This window comes from Lagenorhynchus albirostris, chromosome 9, assembly GCF_949774975.1.
Source record: "Lagenorhynchus albirostris chromosome 9, mLagAlb1.1, whole genome shotgun sequence".
In the NCBI taxonomy this organism is placed as follows: domain Eukaryota; kingdom Metazoa; phylum Chordata; class Mammalia; order Artiodactyla; family Delphinidae; genus Lagenorhynchus; species Lagenorhynchus albirostris.
Genome location: NC_083103.1, coordinates 26,522,981 through 26,542,185, shown reverse-complemented (window position 1 = coordinate 26,542,185; position 19,205 = coordinate 26,522,981). Strand labels below are relative to the sequence as shown.

General features: G+C 35.7%; 2 protein-coding genes across 10 annotated transcripts in view; one reads left to right on the top strand and one right to left on the bottom strand.

The window, feature by feature from the left end:
* Positions 1–1,400, bottom strand: part of IMMP1L (inner mitochondrial membrane peptidase subunit 1) — a 74,374-nt gene extending 72,974 nt beyond the window's left edge. Inside the window, exon 1 of one of the 7 annotated variants that reach the window (XM_060159473.1) lies at positions 1,331–1,400. The gene's annotated coding sequence lies outside the window, so the exon portion shown is untranslated. Of the gene's footprint in view, positions 1–1,271 lie in introns of all 7 variants that reach the window. The other 6 variants (XM_060159472.1, XM_060159477.1, XM_060159474.1 and 3 more) reach the window with 6 other exon arrangements.
* Positions 1,401–1,527: 127 nt separating this feature from the next.
* Positions 1,528–19,205, top strand: part of ELP4 (elongator acetyltransferase complex subunit 4) — a 246,888-nt gene continuing 229,210 nt past the window's right edge. For all 3 annotated transcript variants that reach the window (XM_060159468.1, XM_060159466.1, XM_060159467.1), the window contains exons 1-2: positions 1,528–1,761; positions 8,808–8,843. In XM_060159468.1, the coding sequence (XP_060015451.1) occupies positions 1,539–1,761; positions 8,808–8,843 (259 nt within the window). In that variant the 5' untranslated portion in view covers positions 1,528–1,538. The remainder of the gene's footprint in view (positions 1,762–8,807; positions 8,844–19,205) is intronic.

The window sequence follows — 19,205 nt, the reverse complement described above, 5'->3', positions numbered from 1 at the left end:
ATCTCCCCCAAATGAGAACATTTTTTACTTCTATAGGCCTAAAATGACAAGGTTAGCTCCAAGCAGACAGTAAACACTCAACAGCTATTTACTGAACAATTTAGATTACAGATTTATACTGGTGAGATTCTAAGTGAAAGCATCTAAACCTTGATCAATCTTTGCAGTTGATGTATTGTTAAATAGCAGTGTTGTTTTAGTTTTTCTTTTCTGAACATTATTCTTTAAAAAACAAACACCATCCCAAATGAAAAACTCTAGTCACTATTTAGCAATATAATCTCAGTTTATCAAATAGAATCAGCCAAAAAGTCTTAAAAAGGTCACTGAGATTTAAAACAATTCAACGGCAAGAATTTCCATGAAGTTTGGATGTATTTTAAAAGTATCACAGATCACTGTCAAAACCAACAATAACTGTTAGTGCAAGCATAATTTGTGAGTCTTTTTTAGTTTAGACACTTGTCAATCATGAATGCCTTTAAAAATCAGTTACTCCAATCCCCTACCTCTGGCCAGCTCAAAATTTTGAAAACAGAATTTAAATCGGAGGACACAGTTCTAAATTAATGTTTTTTTTTCTATTTTAATAGGAATTAAACTTCCTATTCTAATAAGCTCTTGATTCAGAGTTCATAAATCACTTGAAAAAGAAAGCACGTACACATCTAACTCTTATCAGTTTTTCGGGGAAAAAATACCCTGAAGTATTTTCTGTTATTTGCAGGTGCCTTAACAGCAAACGACAATTAAATGTGTGAACAAGGTTGTCAGAGTAACACTTATCATTCACACCACTTATGGAAAGGCGCTCTAAGACTTCCAGAAGCACTAATTAAAATTAACGAAAGCTACTCACGGGGACTTGTCAGAGGGGTGCATTTTGTTATTTGCTGTTTGAAACGGGGGAAAACCAAATCGCCTCAAAGCTCAGGAGTTTTTACTCTAACGTCTAAATCCAACCCACCTGTCACAGGCACTGAGGAACCAAGCCCAGGGGCTCAACAAGCAAGTCGCTAAGGTAAGAGTTCCAATCCCTTCACTATTACACAGCCATTCAGAAAAAGACCTGAAGAGGATGACGGAGGGAATATTCTCCCAAAAAATCAGAAAAGAACGGGGTGGGAGGGAGTATCCTCTTTAATACTGAGCGGAGAAAAGTGCAAGGTCCTACTGGTATTTGCTTGATATACCGCTCCACCAGCCTTTTCTTTAATTCAGCGTGAATGAGGGCACTCAAAACGAGAAAAATGTTGAATGATATTACCCACCTCTAGTCCCAAAGAACCCCGAAGTCTCTCACCCAAGACTCAGGGGGTCTCTTTCTCACCTGGGCCTTGAAGAAGTCCGTCGTCCTGACGTAGAATGCACGTCTCAGTAATACGCCTTGCCATTGGTTGACTCGGGAGGGAACTCTTAGTCCTATTGGCTTCGGGAGCCGAGGAGGAGGCAAGGAGGCGGGAGTTTGGGGCTGGCTCTGACAGACCCGAGGCTTGAGCTCCCAGAGTTCCTATTGGGTCAACGCGGGAAGCGCCAAGATGGCGGCAGCGGCGACTTGCAGCACAGGCACCAGGAGTACGGGGTCTATGGTGGTGGCGGCTAGCAGGAACAGCGTCACCAGCTTCCAGCGGAGGGGTCCTAGAGCCAGCGGTACCGACAGCGGCTGCTCTCGACTGGTGTCCATCGCGGGGACACGACCGTCGGTGCGGAATGGACAGCTGCTGGTATCAACCGGGCTCCCAGCCCTGGACCAGCTCCTAGGTCGGTTCAGAACGGAGATCTGGGCTCAACAGAGGGAAAACTAGGGAGGGGACCTGCCCGGGGAAGCCACCCTGACCCCACATTTCTCTCTGACCTCTCAGCCTTCGGACGTGGAGAGGATAGCCCGGTCTGATGGAGATGGAGGGGAGGAAGGGTTGCATGGAGACTTCTAAATGCTGTTAACTAAATCTGTTTTCGTGCTCCCACTTCCTACTCTGGTGCCCGCCAGCTTTTTTCTAGATTACGACAGGAAACCTACATGCTTTTACCCTGACATGCTTCCTAGTCAAGGGGAATCATTAATGTTTGGAAATGGTTTGGCATTGATCTAGTATCCCGTCCTGGTCTGTGAATGAACCCTTCTACCAACCCCAGGTAGCTCACGGTTTGGACTAACAAAAGTTTGTATCAGTTGTGAGAGATGGGCTTCATTAGAAAATGCTGAAGAAAGTAACTTCCCCTCTCCACCACCAGGCTGCTTATCTCCTGGTTCTGAATCTTTAAACAAATTATATTGACTTTAAGAGAATGTGTGTTAAAGGCTTATGTGGATCCAAAGTAGTTAAAGCCGGTCTTTGACCTTAGCAGTCATACCCAGCATCTGCGTTAAATATATGCATATTTGTTTTTGTTATTTTTTCTTCTATATGTTATGCTTCCCAGAGTTACATCTCAAACAATATGTTTAAAATTAATTCACATTTGACAAGAAAAAGAAGTCCAGTTTTTAGGCTTTCCTGTATAATCTCTGGAATTTTTCATAAGAAGGCTACTAAAGAATATGCTTGATTCATAACTTATGTTGACAAGATTGAACAGATTAGATTGGTAGGACAAAGCTGCAGTGTTAATAAGGCTTGTAAATTAGTTAATTCCTATCAGAATGCTACTTTACTAAAATTGGTCCATGTTTATATTTCATAACATTTTTATAGGGTGAGATGTGTCAGTTAAGCCTTGTACACTTTCATAAAATATTACAAATGCCATTGCTTGTTCTTGTACTTCCCTTGACATTTTCTCTCTGTAATTTTTTTTCCCACAAGTAGGCTTTTCAGATAGGTTTAGTGCAATAGAAAATGACGAGGCCAATGAAAAAGAGTATGGCTTCTTGCCTCTGTTATTTCATGACCTTAACTGGATCCTGGTTATTTATACATAAATCTAAGTATTTTCCCTTAATTGTTTCAAGACTGTTGCCTTCCTTAATTGCATGGTACTATAAACAGAAATGATTCAAAATATCTAGTTAGCAAATATTTGTCTCACTTTCTTTCCCTTGTGAGCCTTACTTGGTGTCGTCCTATATTTAAACTTAAAGGTTGGAGGCTGTTCCTAGTCTTTAATTTTTTTCTTTTTCCTTTTTGTAACTCAATGGAGATATGTAACTTCATTCATTTGATCTTGAAACTCTCCAAACAAAAAGGTCACATTTTTAACATTATACTTTCAGTTCCTCATTAGAATAACAAAATGTGCCTAGCACAGTACCTGGCACGTAGTAGATTCTAAATAAGTTTTTGGTTGAAGGAAAAATATTGTGTAGGAAAAAGCCTGGACAAGAGATTATGAAACACATAGGATGGAATTATGTGTTTGAGTTCTAAAATCAGACTCAGAGATTAACTAACATGAACAGAGTCACAAAACTAGTGACAATCTGGGCTGATCTTTAAGCTCCACATTTAGTGCTCTGCACTATGCTGCAACTGTTTCAAATTTCTGAGAACTCTTTTCAAGTGTTTTTAACCAGTTATTGAATCTAAGCCTAAAGATTTAACCATATAGTCTCTTAAAGCACCCACCAGAAAGGTGACCCAAAGCACCTTCCTCACATGTTTCTACAGTGATATAAACTTGAACTGTAATTTAAAATTTTTCCAGATTTGCTTGGGGATGGGGACTCTAATAATTTGATTCTAACAAGCTTATGGTAAAAATTAGTGTGCATTAAGATGATTGAAATAAGTATCAGTTTTTGGATATTTTGAAATATGTTTTGCATGTATACAGTTAATTCTCAAATTGCACAGAAGTTGAAGACATTGTTATAAAAGGAGTTACTACATTTGGAATAATAAACTGTCCAAAAGTATTTCAGTTGTTCTTAACTTCTTAAGGCATTTTTGTATTTTGATTTTCTATTTTGTGTGGCCCTATGGAGCAAACCCTATACATTTGTTTTTCATTAAACCATTATTTGAATGTGAAACATTTGGCTGCTAATGTGTATACACAAAAGTAAAAGCAATTCAGATTATATTGTTGTTCTAAAATGTTATTTGACTCAGATTGTGACAAGTCTAATATAAACATATTGTGACAAAATGTAATGACAGTAGGATTTTATGATATTAGAATGATGAAACTCTACTGTGATATTGTGATTCTTGCCTATATATATTCTGTGGTTACTGCGTAACAAGTAAATATTGTATTGTCACTGACATACGCTGTAGTGATATTTTACTACTGCCACTGGGACATTATTGTAATTTTAAGTGCAGATGCAAAACATATTTGAAAGGCATAATATAGGCTAATTGAATATTAGTTATTTGATGATATGCTAATATTTCCATTGCTTACTCGAAAGTGTTTTATAAACTTGAGAATTCCCTATTACTGCATCTTTTACATGATCTAATTGTATTAAATATTTTTGTTCTGACAGCTTATTTTATTGTTAGATATCGATATACCTTTCCCAAGTTGGCTAATTTTTTAAGTTCTGAGATTTCCTAACCCAGTTTCTCAATCCTGCCTTTCCAGGACATTTATGTTGTTATTTGAGGACACCATATGTAAATATGTCATTTTTCTTCTTCCACGAATTTCCAAAGAGAGATTATACAGTAGGTAAAGGATTCTGGCAGAATTTCACTTTTTCTAGGATATATAGTCCATTTTAGGACCATATTAACCCCCAGTCTCATCCTTCAAAAAGATATTCGAAGGAACGATGACTTCTCAGGTTTAACTGGCTTAACTCTGTGCTGTTCAGAACTTTTAAAATTTTGACAGTCAAGTGAATGGAAATAGGGATTAGGGGTAAATAATAGTCCAGGAAGAGGACTCTGAAGAAGCTTGAGGGTAGCTGCCATTTTCAACACTGCTGTGAAAAAATAAATACTGGTGGTTGTAGTTCCTTTGCTCCACTATATCTTAATCTGGAGTGTGGGATGATATGCATAGATCTTGGATTATATATTTAACATAATCCTGGTTGTGACATTTTAACAATTGATAGCTGTACATTTAAAGTAAAAGTAGCTTATTCCCTTGTATTGCTATGTAAAATTGTTTTGTGTAATTTAATCTACAGAACCATTCTCATTGCTGATGGCTTGTCTTTTTTGATTCCCATATTTGCCCAGCCAATAGTTGTGATAATCAGGAGTTGTTGGGATGTTTCATACCTCCTAGAGAGAGAAGAAAAAGTAGACCTGTTAATGACATAACTGCAATTTAATTTGAAGTGTGGCATTAGTTAAGTAGTTAAGGATATTGCCATGAACCAAGAATATGAACTGGTTTTTAACGTTGCATTTTCCCTAAAATGCCTTTCTATAATTTTAAGCAAAACCATTTATAGAGAGCACTGGAAAGGACTGGTATAAATCACTTATCTTTCCTGACTTTTATTTGTTTTCCCTTTTACTTCCTCTAACTTTGAAAAACGAGTTGCCCTTGTTGTAAAATAAGATAACACTTCTGGACCTTAATATTCTAATATATTAATTTGACCTCATTCACCCTAAATTTATAGCTTAATTAAAGATTTTTTGGGGGAAGTGTGTGGGATTGAATTTTCTCCCTCTAAATTAATATATCACGTTCTAACTATTCACATGAATTTTTTTTAATTCTTTCCTTCATATTTAAAAAAAAAGATATTGGCACTTAAAATCTTAAATTTTCTGATGTTTTTACACTATCAGGTTTTTTTCTAGTTTTAAGACAAAATGCTGTCATTTTTTTAAAATGTAAAAGCTTGATGAAATTAATACTTTAAGATATCAGACTTGCAAAGTATCTTCAAGCTTTCAAACTCATGTAGTCTTACAAGTTGATAAAATATTCTACCCATATTTTTTAGTAAGCTGGAGAATAACTTAATATACTTCTTTAAAAGGTCTAGAAGTAAAACCAACAGTTTATTTGCTTAGTGACTTAGAATATTGATGATTTCCCTAAGATATGATTAAAGAGAAGAGGAGGCCATAAGACCATTTTACTCCTTTGTATGTTTCATTACAGAAATAAGACGAGTGCTTACTTACCACATTACTTACATGTCAGACATTTTAGTGGACTATTAGGAACTATTTTATTTCTATTTTAATTGGGAACTATTAGTGTGAAATCTGTGTTGCTTTTGAAGTTACTAATGGATTACTGAATTTAAAGATGTATTAAAACTAACTTTTGTTGAACATGCCATGTCAAGACATCTTGTCATGATTGGTTGTTTAAGCTTTTCAGTTTTTGGTAGGGAGCATGACTACAAACTTATTCAAATTTACTCTAGTTTAAAATATAACTAGAACCTCAGTATATCAAGTGAGTTATTTCAAAATACCTTATACAGAAGTATTTTGGGGAAATGTGGGGTCTTGTCACACACTAAAATGAAGTTTGGAAGAATAGAGGAACTTTGCTGCTATATGTGTGTGTGTATGTACATGTCAAATAATTTTACCTCATATACATAGAATAAAAACTTGATTTACAAATAATAAGGTGGCTTCTTATTTCCCATGACCAACCTTCCAAATGACCAACATTGACTAGGGCCAATTCAAATTTGAGTCTAGTGAATTTACATTATATAGCCCATTAGAAAAATAGAGTTGCCTTTTTGTAGGAGAAGTCCTGATAGAATATTAATTTGGCTGATAAAAGTCATTAAACTGTCTTCATATTATCTTGTTTTAAGTAATGTTAAAATTTTCCAAACATCAGAATTTTAATATATGTGAGATTTTAAAAATTCGAGGGGTGGTTCCTGAATTATCAGGAACAGTGGATTGTTTGACTCATTCTTACAGAAAACTGCCTTAGCCTAGTCTGATTTACTGTTAAGGTGATCACCATTTATCTAATGATACAGTTTTAGTGTATCATTTAGTTTCTAGTCAGAAAATAATTGCCAGACTCGTAAGGGTAGCTCTTACTGTACCTCCTTGGGCAAGTCACCTGAGTAAGGTATCACTTCATTTAATAGGGAAACTATTTCTTTATCTGTTCTCATTATTTCACTGTGAATATAATTCAGAAAATACTTCTCTAACTATTCGACTTGGAGGCCTTATATAACTTGCTAATTTGAGGAGATATGAATGTAGACCCAAAGAAGTTTAGATAATAAATCTAAATCCTTCCTATAAAAATTAAGTTATAGAAAGAAAGGCAGCTAACTTTTTTATAGTACTTGCTGTAGACTAGACACTGCAGTATCTGTTATGTGCTTGTATTATTTCATCTCAAATACACAAAATGATGATTACGTAGTTAAATATTTATTTTTGCATGTAAGGGAAAATAGTGAAGTAAGGAATTGGAAAGTGTGATTTAAAGTGTTTCAAATGGATTAAAAAGTAGTGGTCTATATGTAGCACAAACTATAAAATTAAATATTTAATCTTGTCCCAAAGAAAATTTGCTCTGATCCTTTATGGTTATTATCATCACACGTATTTCAGTTTATGTTAATCTTTTAGCTTGACCAACGTTTGGAGTTATCCTGTGTAGTCTGGTGTGGCTTTAAATGCTAAAATGAAGGAACTTATCTCAATGTGAAAGTAAAATACATATTTGTTTCCATAAAAAATCCATTTAAAAATATATAAATGTATTGGTTTCATTTTTTAAAAAATTCTTTTCTAACAATTTGGAATGTTTTCTTTATAAAGTCCCCAAATGTTGGATTGTATTCTGTGTGCATGCATGTTACCAAATTTCAAATTCTTTGAAACATAACAGTTATTTATGCTTATTTGCAAGGCAAAAAATAAGCACTGTCAAATGAATTTTTCATAGTAAGTTTTTCTATGTAGTGTTCGCCACTACAAAACTTTTTTGAGGAAAAGTTCTTTATTGTTATTCTAAATGTTTCACCATTTTGTGCAAACAAGCAAAACGCTAGTAATGTCTTCAACTGTCCAACAATTTTTAGTTTCTTTTTAAATTAATTATACTTTAAGTACATTTCATTCTTTGTGTACACATTCTTAAATTTCTAAGTGAATTTGTTAGCGTTTACAACATTAATTATACATAGTAATACTTTTACAAGTGGTTTTACAAACAAAATATCAGGAGTCAAATGATTGAATGTCTTTATCTTTCTGATGTTGTTCTAGTTTCCTAAAAGTTGATTTTAAATTGATTTCTAATAAACTATTTGAGTTATATGTTTATGATCATATTACCCTAATTCAGATATTTAAAATAACATTTTCTAGTAAAATTGAAAATGTGTTTTGTGATTGTGCCTTTTTTGTTTGAAATGACAAAAATATTTAGAGTATGTCCTGACTTTGTGTATATTGTTAATAATGGAAAAAATTCGTTTTAATTATCAGGGTTTTTTTTCCAAGGCTTATTAAATTTGAGAATAAATATTAAAGTGGAATTTCTCTTACAGTAACCTTTCTTTTCTATGTTGTACTTCTGTTGTAGTTAGGTTACTGTGCACATTTAGGTCTCAGCTATTGAGCTAATTTATTAGCAAGTGCTAAATATAACATTTATGGATCGCTTAACCGGTTATGTTGAATGCTGCATGGTCCTAACACAGGAGAAAGGAGGATAGTACAGTATATTATGAAAGTAATTGTAATGTGTAGTGTATAATTACATATAATATGTAATTATTTCATAATAGCACCTTAAGCAAAGTATTGCAAAGGTAATTAAAATGTTGTTTTTAACTGCAATTTTAAAGTTATTGAAGTACCTGTCCTTGATAATGCCTAACTTTTATGCTAAAGATAATGTGAAAAGGTAGATTAATTTTCTTCTTGGTTTTGTTTCATTTCCAGGTGGAGGTTTGGCCGTTGGAACAGTTCTTCTAATTGGTTAGTCTAACATACATACTTTGCTCTTCCCAGTCATGGTTTTCTCTTGTGCATAATGATTTTATGGGTTTGCCTATTCTGAGATTATGTATTTAACACTCTACAAGAGTTAAGGTAAATTATACAAGAGTTAAGGTAAATTAAAGAGGAATTGCCTTAAGTTCTAATTTAAATTAAAATGTTGATCTGAACTTGAAATGAATTAGGAAAATATATATATGAAAATGTAGCTCTTATAATTTAAAAATGTTCACAGTGCTTCGCCCTGCATTTGTTTTAAAAAAACTAAAATTAATGCCAATAGATTTTTTGGAGAATCTCAGTATTTAGATTGGGATTATTACAGTGATTCATTTGATAAGTTGATGTACACATAAGCCCATTGTATATATCACAGATTTTTATCATAATTGTCTTCTAACTGAAAGAAAAGTAACAAACTGACAAATCACATTTTTGTTCATCTTTAAAGCTTCATTGGTTCTTACTTAAATACACATACATAACCCTACTTAGCTTTTTTTTAAGTTTAGATCATAGAATCTTGGAATTGAAATAAACCTTGGCAGTTATATAATCAAAGCTCCCATTTGGCCACAAATCACTTTTCCATAATCCTTGACAGGTATCAAGCACCATTTGAGTACAGATTATCTAGTTTAAAGGGCTCGCTACTTTACAAAGCAATGCTTTGTTATTGAAAATGTATGATTTATTAGAAAGTTCTGTATATTAATGTTTAATTTGTATGCCTGTAACAAGTTTGTTGTTCCTAGTTTTGTCTTCTGATACTCTTAAACATGACACTCTTAAAATATTTGAAAATAACTATTTAATCACCTCAAATCTTCTCCAAACTAAATAGACATAGTTTGTGGTACGCGGGCCTCTCACTGTTGTGGCCTCTCCTGTTGCGGAGCACAGGCTCCGGACGCGCAGGCTCAGCGGCCATGGCTCACGGGCCCAGCCGCTCCGCGGCATGTGGGATTCTCCCGGACCGGGGCACGAACCCGTGTCCCCTGCATCGGCAGGCAGACTCTCAACCACTGCGCCACCAGGGAAGCCCTAGACATAGTTTCTTAAACTGGTTTCACACTCCTCACTCTCCTGGTTGTTCTCGTGTCGCACCTTTTGGTCTGGCATTGTCTCTTTTTTTTTTTTTTTAAATTTATTTATTTATTTATTTATGGCTGCGTTGGGTCTTTGTTGCTGCATGTGGGCTTTTCTCTAGTCGTGGTGAGTAGGGGCTACTCATCGTTGCGGTGTGTGGGCCCTAGAGCATGTGGGCTTCAGGCGTTGTGGCACATGGGCTCAGTAGTTGTGGCTCGCGGGCTCTAGAGCACACACTCAGTAGTTGTGACGCATGGGCTTAGTTGCTCCATGGCATGTGGGATCTTCCCGGACCCGGGCTCGAACCCGTGTCTCCTGCATTGGCAGGCAGATTCTTAACCATTGCACCACCAGGGAAGTCCCTGGCATTGTCTCTTTAACTGTGCCCAGAACTGAATACAATAACTCCAAATTTAGTGTGACTTATGCTTAAATTCTAGAAACGGTCATGTCAGTTGCAGTTTTTAAATTTATCTTTTAGTAAGTAAAGAATGATTGAAGGAATTTTGGGAAAAAATAATTCACAGTTTTGATACAAGTATATAAATACAGAAAATGTAAAAGGACATGTAGAAAAATTGGGTTGTCCTTTCAGTTCCTCACTCCCCATACCCAGGGACAATACTGTCCTGGGTTTCCCACCCAAATATTTCAACATAACTAATATACATGGGAGCATTCAGCACCTTGCTTTTTCTGCTTAATACATGTTAGAGATCAGTCCATGTGCCTTCATATAGGTATACCTCATTCTTCTTGACAGCTGAATAGGATTTTATTGTATAGTTATGCCACAATTTACTTAAATCATTCTCTACTGATAAGTTTAACTCATTATTTTCTGTTACTAACAATCTTATTATACAAGTCTTATATATAAGGTCTGCATACACATATAAGTATATAGTATCTATAGAATAAATTCCAAGATATAGGCTTACTTGATAGAAGCATGTTAAATTGTATTAGATATTAGATTGCTCGGCCAAGAGGTTATGCTACCTTATACTTCAATCAACTGTTATAAGAATATTAGGTTACCCTTACCCTTAACAACAATGTGCATTATCAAACATTTTAATCTTTACCAGTCCAAATAGGTGAAAAGTGAAGAATGGCATTTCATGATTTGAACCTGGGACTTTTCTCTTTGAACAAAAATCTGGAGATTATTATAATGGTTTAAAAAATATCCAGCTAAATTTTAATTCTTTTCTCCAGTAGAAGTATATGTGAATGATACTAAGAATCTAATGACGACTGATAATTCATTCAAAAAATGTTCGTTGAACACCCAGGTGCATGCTAGATATTGGGGTTACAAATATAAATGAGTTACTCTCTTCCCTTAAGGAGGAGACATAAGTAAAGTAAATAATTACAACGTAAGTTAATACCATAATAGATGTGTTTATTATTACTACACTTTATTGTTGATTGTAGCTGTACAAGGGACTGCTATTGACTTTTGTATATCCATCTTATAACCAGCAACTTTTGAATTGTTTATAGATTCACTTGAATTTTCTAAGTAGGCAATCATCTTCTGCAAACATTGAAAATGTTATCTCATAACAGATTTTGGTGTTTTAAAAGTGAGTGCTTCCATAACAAATATAAAATAAAAATATGGGAGTGGCTTTAGAACCAGGCGGTGGGCAAGGGCTGGAAGGATTTTGAGGAACACATTAGAAAATGCCTAAATCACTGTAAAGAGATCGTTAGTAGAACTCTGTACTTTGAGGACACTGCCAATGAGGCTGTAAAGGGAGAAGGTCCATGTTACTGAAAGCTGGAGGAAGAGGATCCTTGTTACATAGTGACAGAAAGCTTAGTGTTGATGTCAGCAGTTATGCGGAAACAACACATGTCTAATGAACTTGGTGATCTAGCTAAGGAGATTTTTTGACAATATATAATAAGGAAAAACTCAAATAAGAATAACTAAAGCACAGTGACAGATAAGAAAAAAAGGGTCTGCCTTTGGTGAAATATCAATTCACCAAGTATTAAACTAGGTATTCAGTAACTATTTGTTGAATTAATAATTGCATAAAACAATATAACAAGTATAAAGCAAAGGCCTTGCCTTTATAGTCTGGTCTTTCCATAAAGCTAATATTTTTAATCATCTCATTATTGTTTATGCCCTACTATCAACTCCTTCTAAGTGTATAAGATTTTTAAAAATATGTATAACTTAAGTAAACTTAGTTTTATTATCTGTTAGCTTGTTTTCTCTAGGAAATCTTAAAACAAAATTTGGAAGCATTTTTACATTTCTTTGAGAGATTAGATTAGCAGAAGGAATCTTATCTACTAGGTTTTCTACTTTTCTCCGTTTCCTTGTCAATACAGCTTGTACAACAGATGTATTCTGCCTTAAGAAATGGATGAATAGTTCGAAATACAAACCAAATATGGAGATTTAAGGTCAGTGGTTAGGAGCTTAGGCCATTACTATACTGCTCATCACTCAAAGATTTTTTTATTCCACAAGTGAGAGAAAATTAAAGCCGAAGATGATTTGCATTAATAACTTTTCAATATAGACTGTGAACATTTTAACCATTCTCTAATTTACCAAGGCAACTCTGTGTCTCAGTGTGTACATGCACATGAGTGTGGCGTAACAGAGTAGTGGATTTACGGTTTCAGAAGCAATGTAACTATGGAAACTGGAGACAGTGAGCACTGCCAGAAAACCCATGGTAGGTCTACTTTAGACCTTCTGAATGCAACAAAATAAATGAATATAAATACTTAAAAGGCCTTCTCTGAGCAATAGATTGAAGAACTAAGGGGCTCCTACATTTACTTTGAAAATCAAAGACAGAGTTTTCTTAGAACATGTTTCATCCTTCAGTACTGGAATAGGTTTTGAGATGTTTTATATTTAAATCGCTTTCTGACAGTCTGGTACACGGGTAAATATGGAGCACCTGAAAAGTATCAAAAGTGAAAGGATGGCATAAATATTTAAAGTTCACACAGCTTCTTTTTACATAAAGGATCTTGGTCCATATGTGGAGCTAGTGAGCATCAAAAAGATTTAATAGAGGTCAGTAATTGAAATACAAGTTATGTGACATTTATGAAAGCATTATTTTTAATTTAGTCTCTTAGGTTAATTATATAATTTTAGATCTAGAAGTAGGAGAAAAATATGCTTTTAAACAATTGATTACAACAGCTATAAGTGTACTTCTGTATTAGTTACCTATTGCTGTGTGACAATATTAACATAAACTTCATAGCTTAAAAATAACACACATTTATCATCTCACAATTTGTGTGGGTCAGGAGTCCAGGCACAGCTTAGCTGGGTCCTCTGCAAGCGGACAGTCAAGATATCAGTCAGGGCTGGGTTCTCCCTGAAGGTTTGGCAGAAGAAGGAAGGATCTGCTTCCAAGCTCACACGGTGGTTGACAGCATTCAGTTCCTTGCTGTCAGCCAGAGGCACTCTCTCACAACCGACATCTTATTTCTTCAAGACCAGTAAGGAAGAATGTCTCTCAACAAGACAGATGTCACAGTTTTATGTAACAGAAATGATGTCCCATCACCTTTGCCATATACTTTGGGTTAAAAGCAAGTTACAGGTTCCATCCATATTCAAAGTGAAGAGATTACACAGACATATACCAGGAAACAGGATCATGGGGATCACCTTAGAATATCATACTTTTCATAGATTTAATTTGGTATTATTTCATATAATAGCAAAAACCAAGCGCTCCCAATATATCTCTCAAAGGATAGTATAGTATTTTCTCATCAGTTGTCTTCGAACTTTTTGAGTTTGCTGAGCTATGTTTTCCTTTTACAACATGTAATATATTCTAAGCATTTTCCTTATGGTACACGACTTGGCAAACTACAACCTGCTGGCTGGCAATTTATCTATAAAGATTGGAATACAACCATGCTGTATTTATTTGCACATTGTTTATGGCTTCTTTTGTGCTACAAGAGCATAGTTAAGTAGTTTCAACAGAGACTGTATGGTTCGCAAGCCCGAAATATTTACTCTCTTTTAAGAAAAAGCTTGCCAATTGCTGTTTTATATTATTATATTTTGTATGCTCCTTAATTTATTTTATAGTAGTAAAACTTGTTGGAAGACTGAAATAAGACATACTGATCAGTACAGTTCTTTAGAAAAAACCACCTGACCTTTTGTCCTGAAACATTTAAGTGCCTACTATGTGTTTAACACTGTTAGGCAGCATGAATCTTTGTTTTTACCCTTGATGAACTTAAACTGGATGTCGGTTGCATGTGGAATAACTATGAACAATACATATATAATGTGCAAATGTTTATGCAGGTGCAAGAGGTATGGAAAAGGCTTAAATTGAATCAAAATATGGGCAGAAGTTGAGGGGAGATGAAGGGAGAAAAGTATTCATATGTAAACTGTATAAACACATGCATAAGAGAGACTACCAGCAGGGTATGCTCCTGTAATAAAGAGGCGAGAGCCCTTCTAAAGGAGAGAGTATTAATTTAGGACTAGTCAAAGGGAAAGTTTAGCCTACTTTCCCTGAGTCTTTGGTCTCAACTACCTACTTGTACAATTCAAATTGTGAAACTTCAGAACCCATATACCAGTTCCTCAAACTGCAGTGTGCAGGGATGAGACTTTTTACCCTTTATCCACCAGAAGACACCTGGGAGTTTCTGTTTGTTTAGCTTTATAGCCAGTCAGATCCATCATGTTTCACCTCCTAGTTACCTTTGGTCATTGTCCAAGAATTAAGTTGTTCCAATGATCTTACCTTCTATGTTTCTTTTATCTCCATGATACTCTGTATTTTTTTCTCTATAGACTCAATTTCCTAGTATTCCTATCGTTTCTAAACCTTTCCAGTTTGCCTTTTATAACACCTGTTTCATATAAAACATACCCTAATATCTTTAAAACTTATTAAATAGTCTATTAAAATATTTAACATTTAGTGAGGATTTACTGTGTGCTGGGCATCACGCTAAGCCCTTGATGTATATTTTATCATTTAATTTCACAACAATCAGATGAGATGTCTATATTTTACAGAAGATGAAATTGAAATTTTGAGAGAAGCCAAGTAACTTGCCCAGGGTCACACACCTAGTAGCTGAGATTCGCAATCAAGTTTCTCTGACAGTAAATCATCATTTTATACTAAAACCTGAAAACTCATCTTAAAAATTCTTTCTGGAGTGAGATTTATATCTTGGGCTATTCCTCCTCCTCTACCTCATTGCTGCCTATACTGACGTCCTAGTTATTTCCGTCATTTATTAGAGACTATCGTGATCTTCAACCTCAAGAAGGCATTGAACGTTGGCCAACAAGCTTTTGTATAACTCTAATCACTTCCTTTTCATTCTCAGTAACCTCAGTGGCCTTTTAAACTCTCTGGTCCTCAAACATCAGACAATACCACTTTCTCCCTCATTTTCTGAAATGACTTATTTCACACAGAAGTAAGAGTCTCATCATAAACAACTTCTCACCATCAAACCTCAAAACATAGCTCTATCCACAAATGGAAAGATGTGTTATACCTTCTCCTGTTTGAGATCATCCTTTTACCTGTATTTTATTTTTTTCTTGAATTTTATTTTATTTATTTTTTTATACGGCAGGTTCTTATTATCTATTTTATACATATTAATGTATATATGTCAATCCCAATCTCCCAATTCAATTAGCTCTAGTAGTTTTCTGGTGGCATCTTTAGGATTCTATATGTATAGTATCATGTCATCTGCAAACAGTGACAGTTTTACTTCTTCTTTTCCAATTTGTATTCTTTTTATTTCTTTTTCTTCTCTGATTGCTGTGACTAGGACTTCCAAACCTATATTGAATAATAGTGGCGAGAGTGGACATCCTTGTCTTGTTCCTGATCTTAGAGGAAATGGTTTCAGTTTTTCACCATTGAGAATGATGTTTGCTGTGGGTTTGTCGTATATGGCCTTTATTATGTTGAGGTAAGTTCCCTCTATGCCTACCTTCTGGAGAGTTTTTATCATAAATGGGTGTTGAATTTTGTCGAAAGCTTTTCCTGCATCTACTGAGATGATCATATGGTTTTTATTCTTCAATTTGTTAATATGGTGTATCACATTGATTGATTTGCATATGTTGAAGAATCTTTGCATCCCTGGGATAAATCCCACTTGATCATGGTGTATCATCCTTTTAATGTGTTGTTGGATTCTGTTTGCTAGTATTCTGTTGAGGATTTTTGCATCTATATTCATCAGTGATATTGGTCTGTAATTTTCTTTTTTTGTAGTATCTTTGTCTGGTTTTGGTATCAGGGTGATGGTGGCCTTACAGAATGAGTTTGGGAGTGTTGCTTCCTCTGCAATTTTTTGGAAGAGTTTGAGAAGGATGAGTGTTAACTCTTCTCTAAATGTTTGATAGAATTCACCTGTGAAGCCATCTGGTTCTGGACTTTTGTTCGTTGGAAGATTTTTAATCACAGTTTCAATTTCATTACTTGTGATTGGTCTGTTCATATTTTCTATTTCTTCCTGGTTCAGTCTTGGAAGGTTATACCTTTCTAAGAATTTGTCCATTTCTTCCAGATTGTCCATTTTATTGGCATAGAGTTGCTTGTAGTAGTCTTTTAGGATGCTTTGTGTTTCTGCAGTGTCCATTGTAACTTCTCCTTTTTCATTTCTAATTTTATTAATTTGAGTCCTATCCCTCTTTTTCTTCATGAGTCTGGCTAAAGGTTTCTCAATTTTGTTTATGTTCTCAAAGAACGAGCTTTTAGTTTTATTGATCTTTGCTGTTGTTTTCTTTGTTCCTATTTCATTTATTTCTGCTCTGATCCTTATGATTTCTTTCCTTCTGCTAACTTTGGGTTTTGTTCTTCTTTCTCTAGTTCCTTTAGGTGTAAGGTTAGATTATTTGAGATTTTTCTTGTTTCTTGAGGTAGGTTTGTATAGCTATAAACTTGCCTCTGACAGTCTGGTACTGCTTTTGCTGGATCCCATAGGTTTTGGATCGTCGTGTTTTCATTGTCATTTGTCTCTAGGTATTTTTTGATTTCCTCTTTGATTTCTTCAGTGATCTCTTGGTTATTTAGTAACGTATATTTTAGCCTTCATGTGTTTGTGTTTTTTACGTTTTTTTCCCTGTAATTGATTTCTAATCTCATAGCGTTGTGGTTAGAAAAGATGCTTGATATGATTTCAATTTTCTTAAATTTACTGAGGCTTCATTTGTGACTCAAGATGTGATCTATCCTGGAGAATGATCCGTGTGCACTTGAAGAGAAAGTGTAATCTGCTGTGTTTGGATGGAATGTCCTACATATATCAATTAAATTTATCTGGTCTATTGTGTCATTTAAAGCTTGTGTTTCCTTATTAATATTCTGTTTGGATGATCTGTCCATTGGTGTAAGTGAGGTGTTAAAGTCCCCCACTATTATTGTATTACTGTTGATTTCCTCTTTTAGAGCTGTTAGCAGTTGCCTTATGCATTGAGGTGCTCCTATGTTGGATGCATAAATATTTACAATTGTTATATCTTCTTCTTGGGTTGATCCCTTGATCATTATGTAGTATCCTTCCTTGTCTTTTGTAACATTCTTTATTTTAAAGTCTATTTTATCTGATATGAGTATTGCTACTCCAGCTTTCTTTTGATTTCCATTTGCATGGAATATCTTTTTCCATCCCCTCACTTTCAGTCTGTATGTGTCCCTAGGTCTGAAGTGGGTCTCTTGTAGACAGCATATATATGGGTCTTGTTTTTGTATCCATTCAGTGAGCCTGTGTCTTTTGGTTGGAGCATTTAATCCATTCACATTTAAGGTAATTATCAATATGTATGTTCCTATGACCATTTTCTTAATTGTTTTGGGTTTGTTTTTGTAGGTCCTTTTCTTCTGTTATGTTTCGCACTTAGAGAAGTTCCTTTAGCATTTGTTGTAGAGCTGGTTTGGTGGTGCTGAATTCTCTTAGCTTTTGCTTGGCTGTAAAGCTTTTGATTTCTCTGTCGAATCTGAATGAGATCCTTGCTGGGTAGAGTAATCTTGGTTGTAGGTTCTTCCCTTTCATCACTTTAAGTATGTAATGCCACTCCCTTCTGGCTTGTAGAGTTTCAACAAGAGAAATCACCTGTTGACCTCATGTGAGTTCCCTTGTATGTTATTTGTTGTTTTTCCCTTGTTGCTTTCAATAATTTTTCTTTGTCTTTAATTTTTGTCACTTTGATTACTGTGCTGCATCTCTGCATGTTTCTTTCTCCTTGGGTTTATCCTGCCTGGGATTCTCTGTGGCTTCCTGGACTTGGGTGGCTATTTCCTTTCCCATGTTAGGGAAGCTTTGACTATAATCTCTTCAAATATTTTCTCGGGTCCTTTCTCTCTCTCTTCTCCTTCTGGGATCCCTATAATGTGAATATTCTTGCCTTTAATGTTGTCCCAGAGGTCTCTTAGGCTGTCTTCATTTCCTTGCACAGGCTACAGAACTGTAGTTCTTCTTGCTTCTGCTGTCTGCCCTCTGGTGGATGAGGCTATCTAAGAGGCTTGTGCAAGCTTCCTGATGGGGGGGGACTGGTAGTGGGTAGAGCTGGGTGTTGCTCTGGTGGGCAGAGCTCAGTAAAATTGTAATCCACTTGTCTGCTGATGGGTGGTCTGGGTTCCCTCCCTGTTGGTTGTTTGGCCTGAGGTGACCCAACACTGGAGCCTACCTGGCTCTTTGGTGGGGCTAATGGCGGACTCTGGGTGGGCTCACACCAAGGAGTACTTCCCAGAACTTCTGCTGCCAGTATCCTTGTCCCCATGGTGAGCCACAGCCACCCCCCGCCTCTGCAGGAGACCGTCCAACACTAGCCCGTAGGTCTGGTTCAGTCTCCTATGGGGTCACTGCTCCTCCCCCTGGGTCCCGATGCACACATTACTTTGTGTGTGCCCTCCAAGAGTGGAGTCTCTGTTTCCCCTAGTCCTGTCGAAGTCCTGCAATCAAATCCTGTTAGCCTTCGAAGTCTGATTCTCTAGGAATTCCTCCTCCCGTTGCCAGACCCCTAGGTTGGGAAGCCTGACGTGGGGCTCAGACCTTCACTCCCAGGGGTGGACTTCTGTGGTATAAGTGTTCTCCAGTTTGTGAGTCACCCACCCAGCAGTTATGGGATTTGATTTTATTGTGATTGCACCCCTCCTACCTTCTCATTGTGGTTTCTCCTTTGTCTTTGGATGTGGAGTATCTTTTTTGGTGAGCTCCAGTGTCTTCCTGTCAATG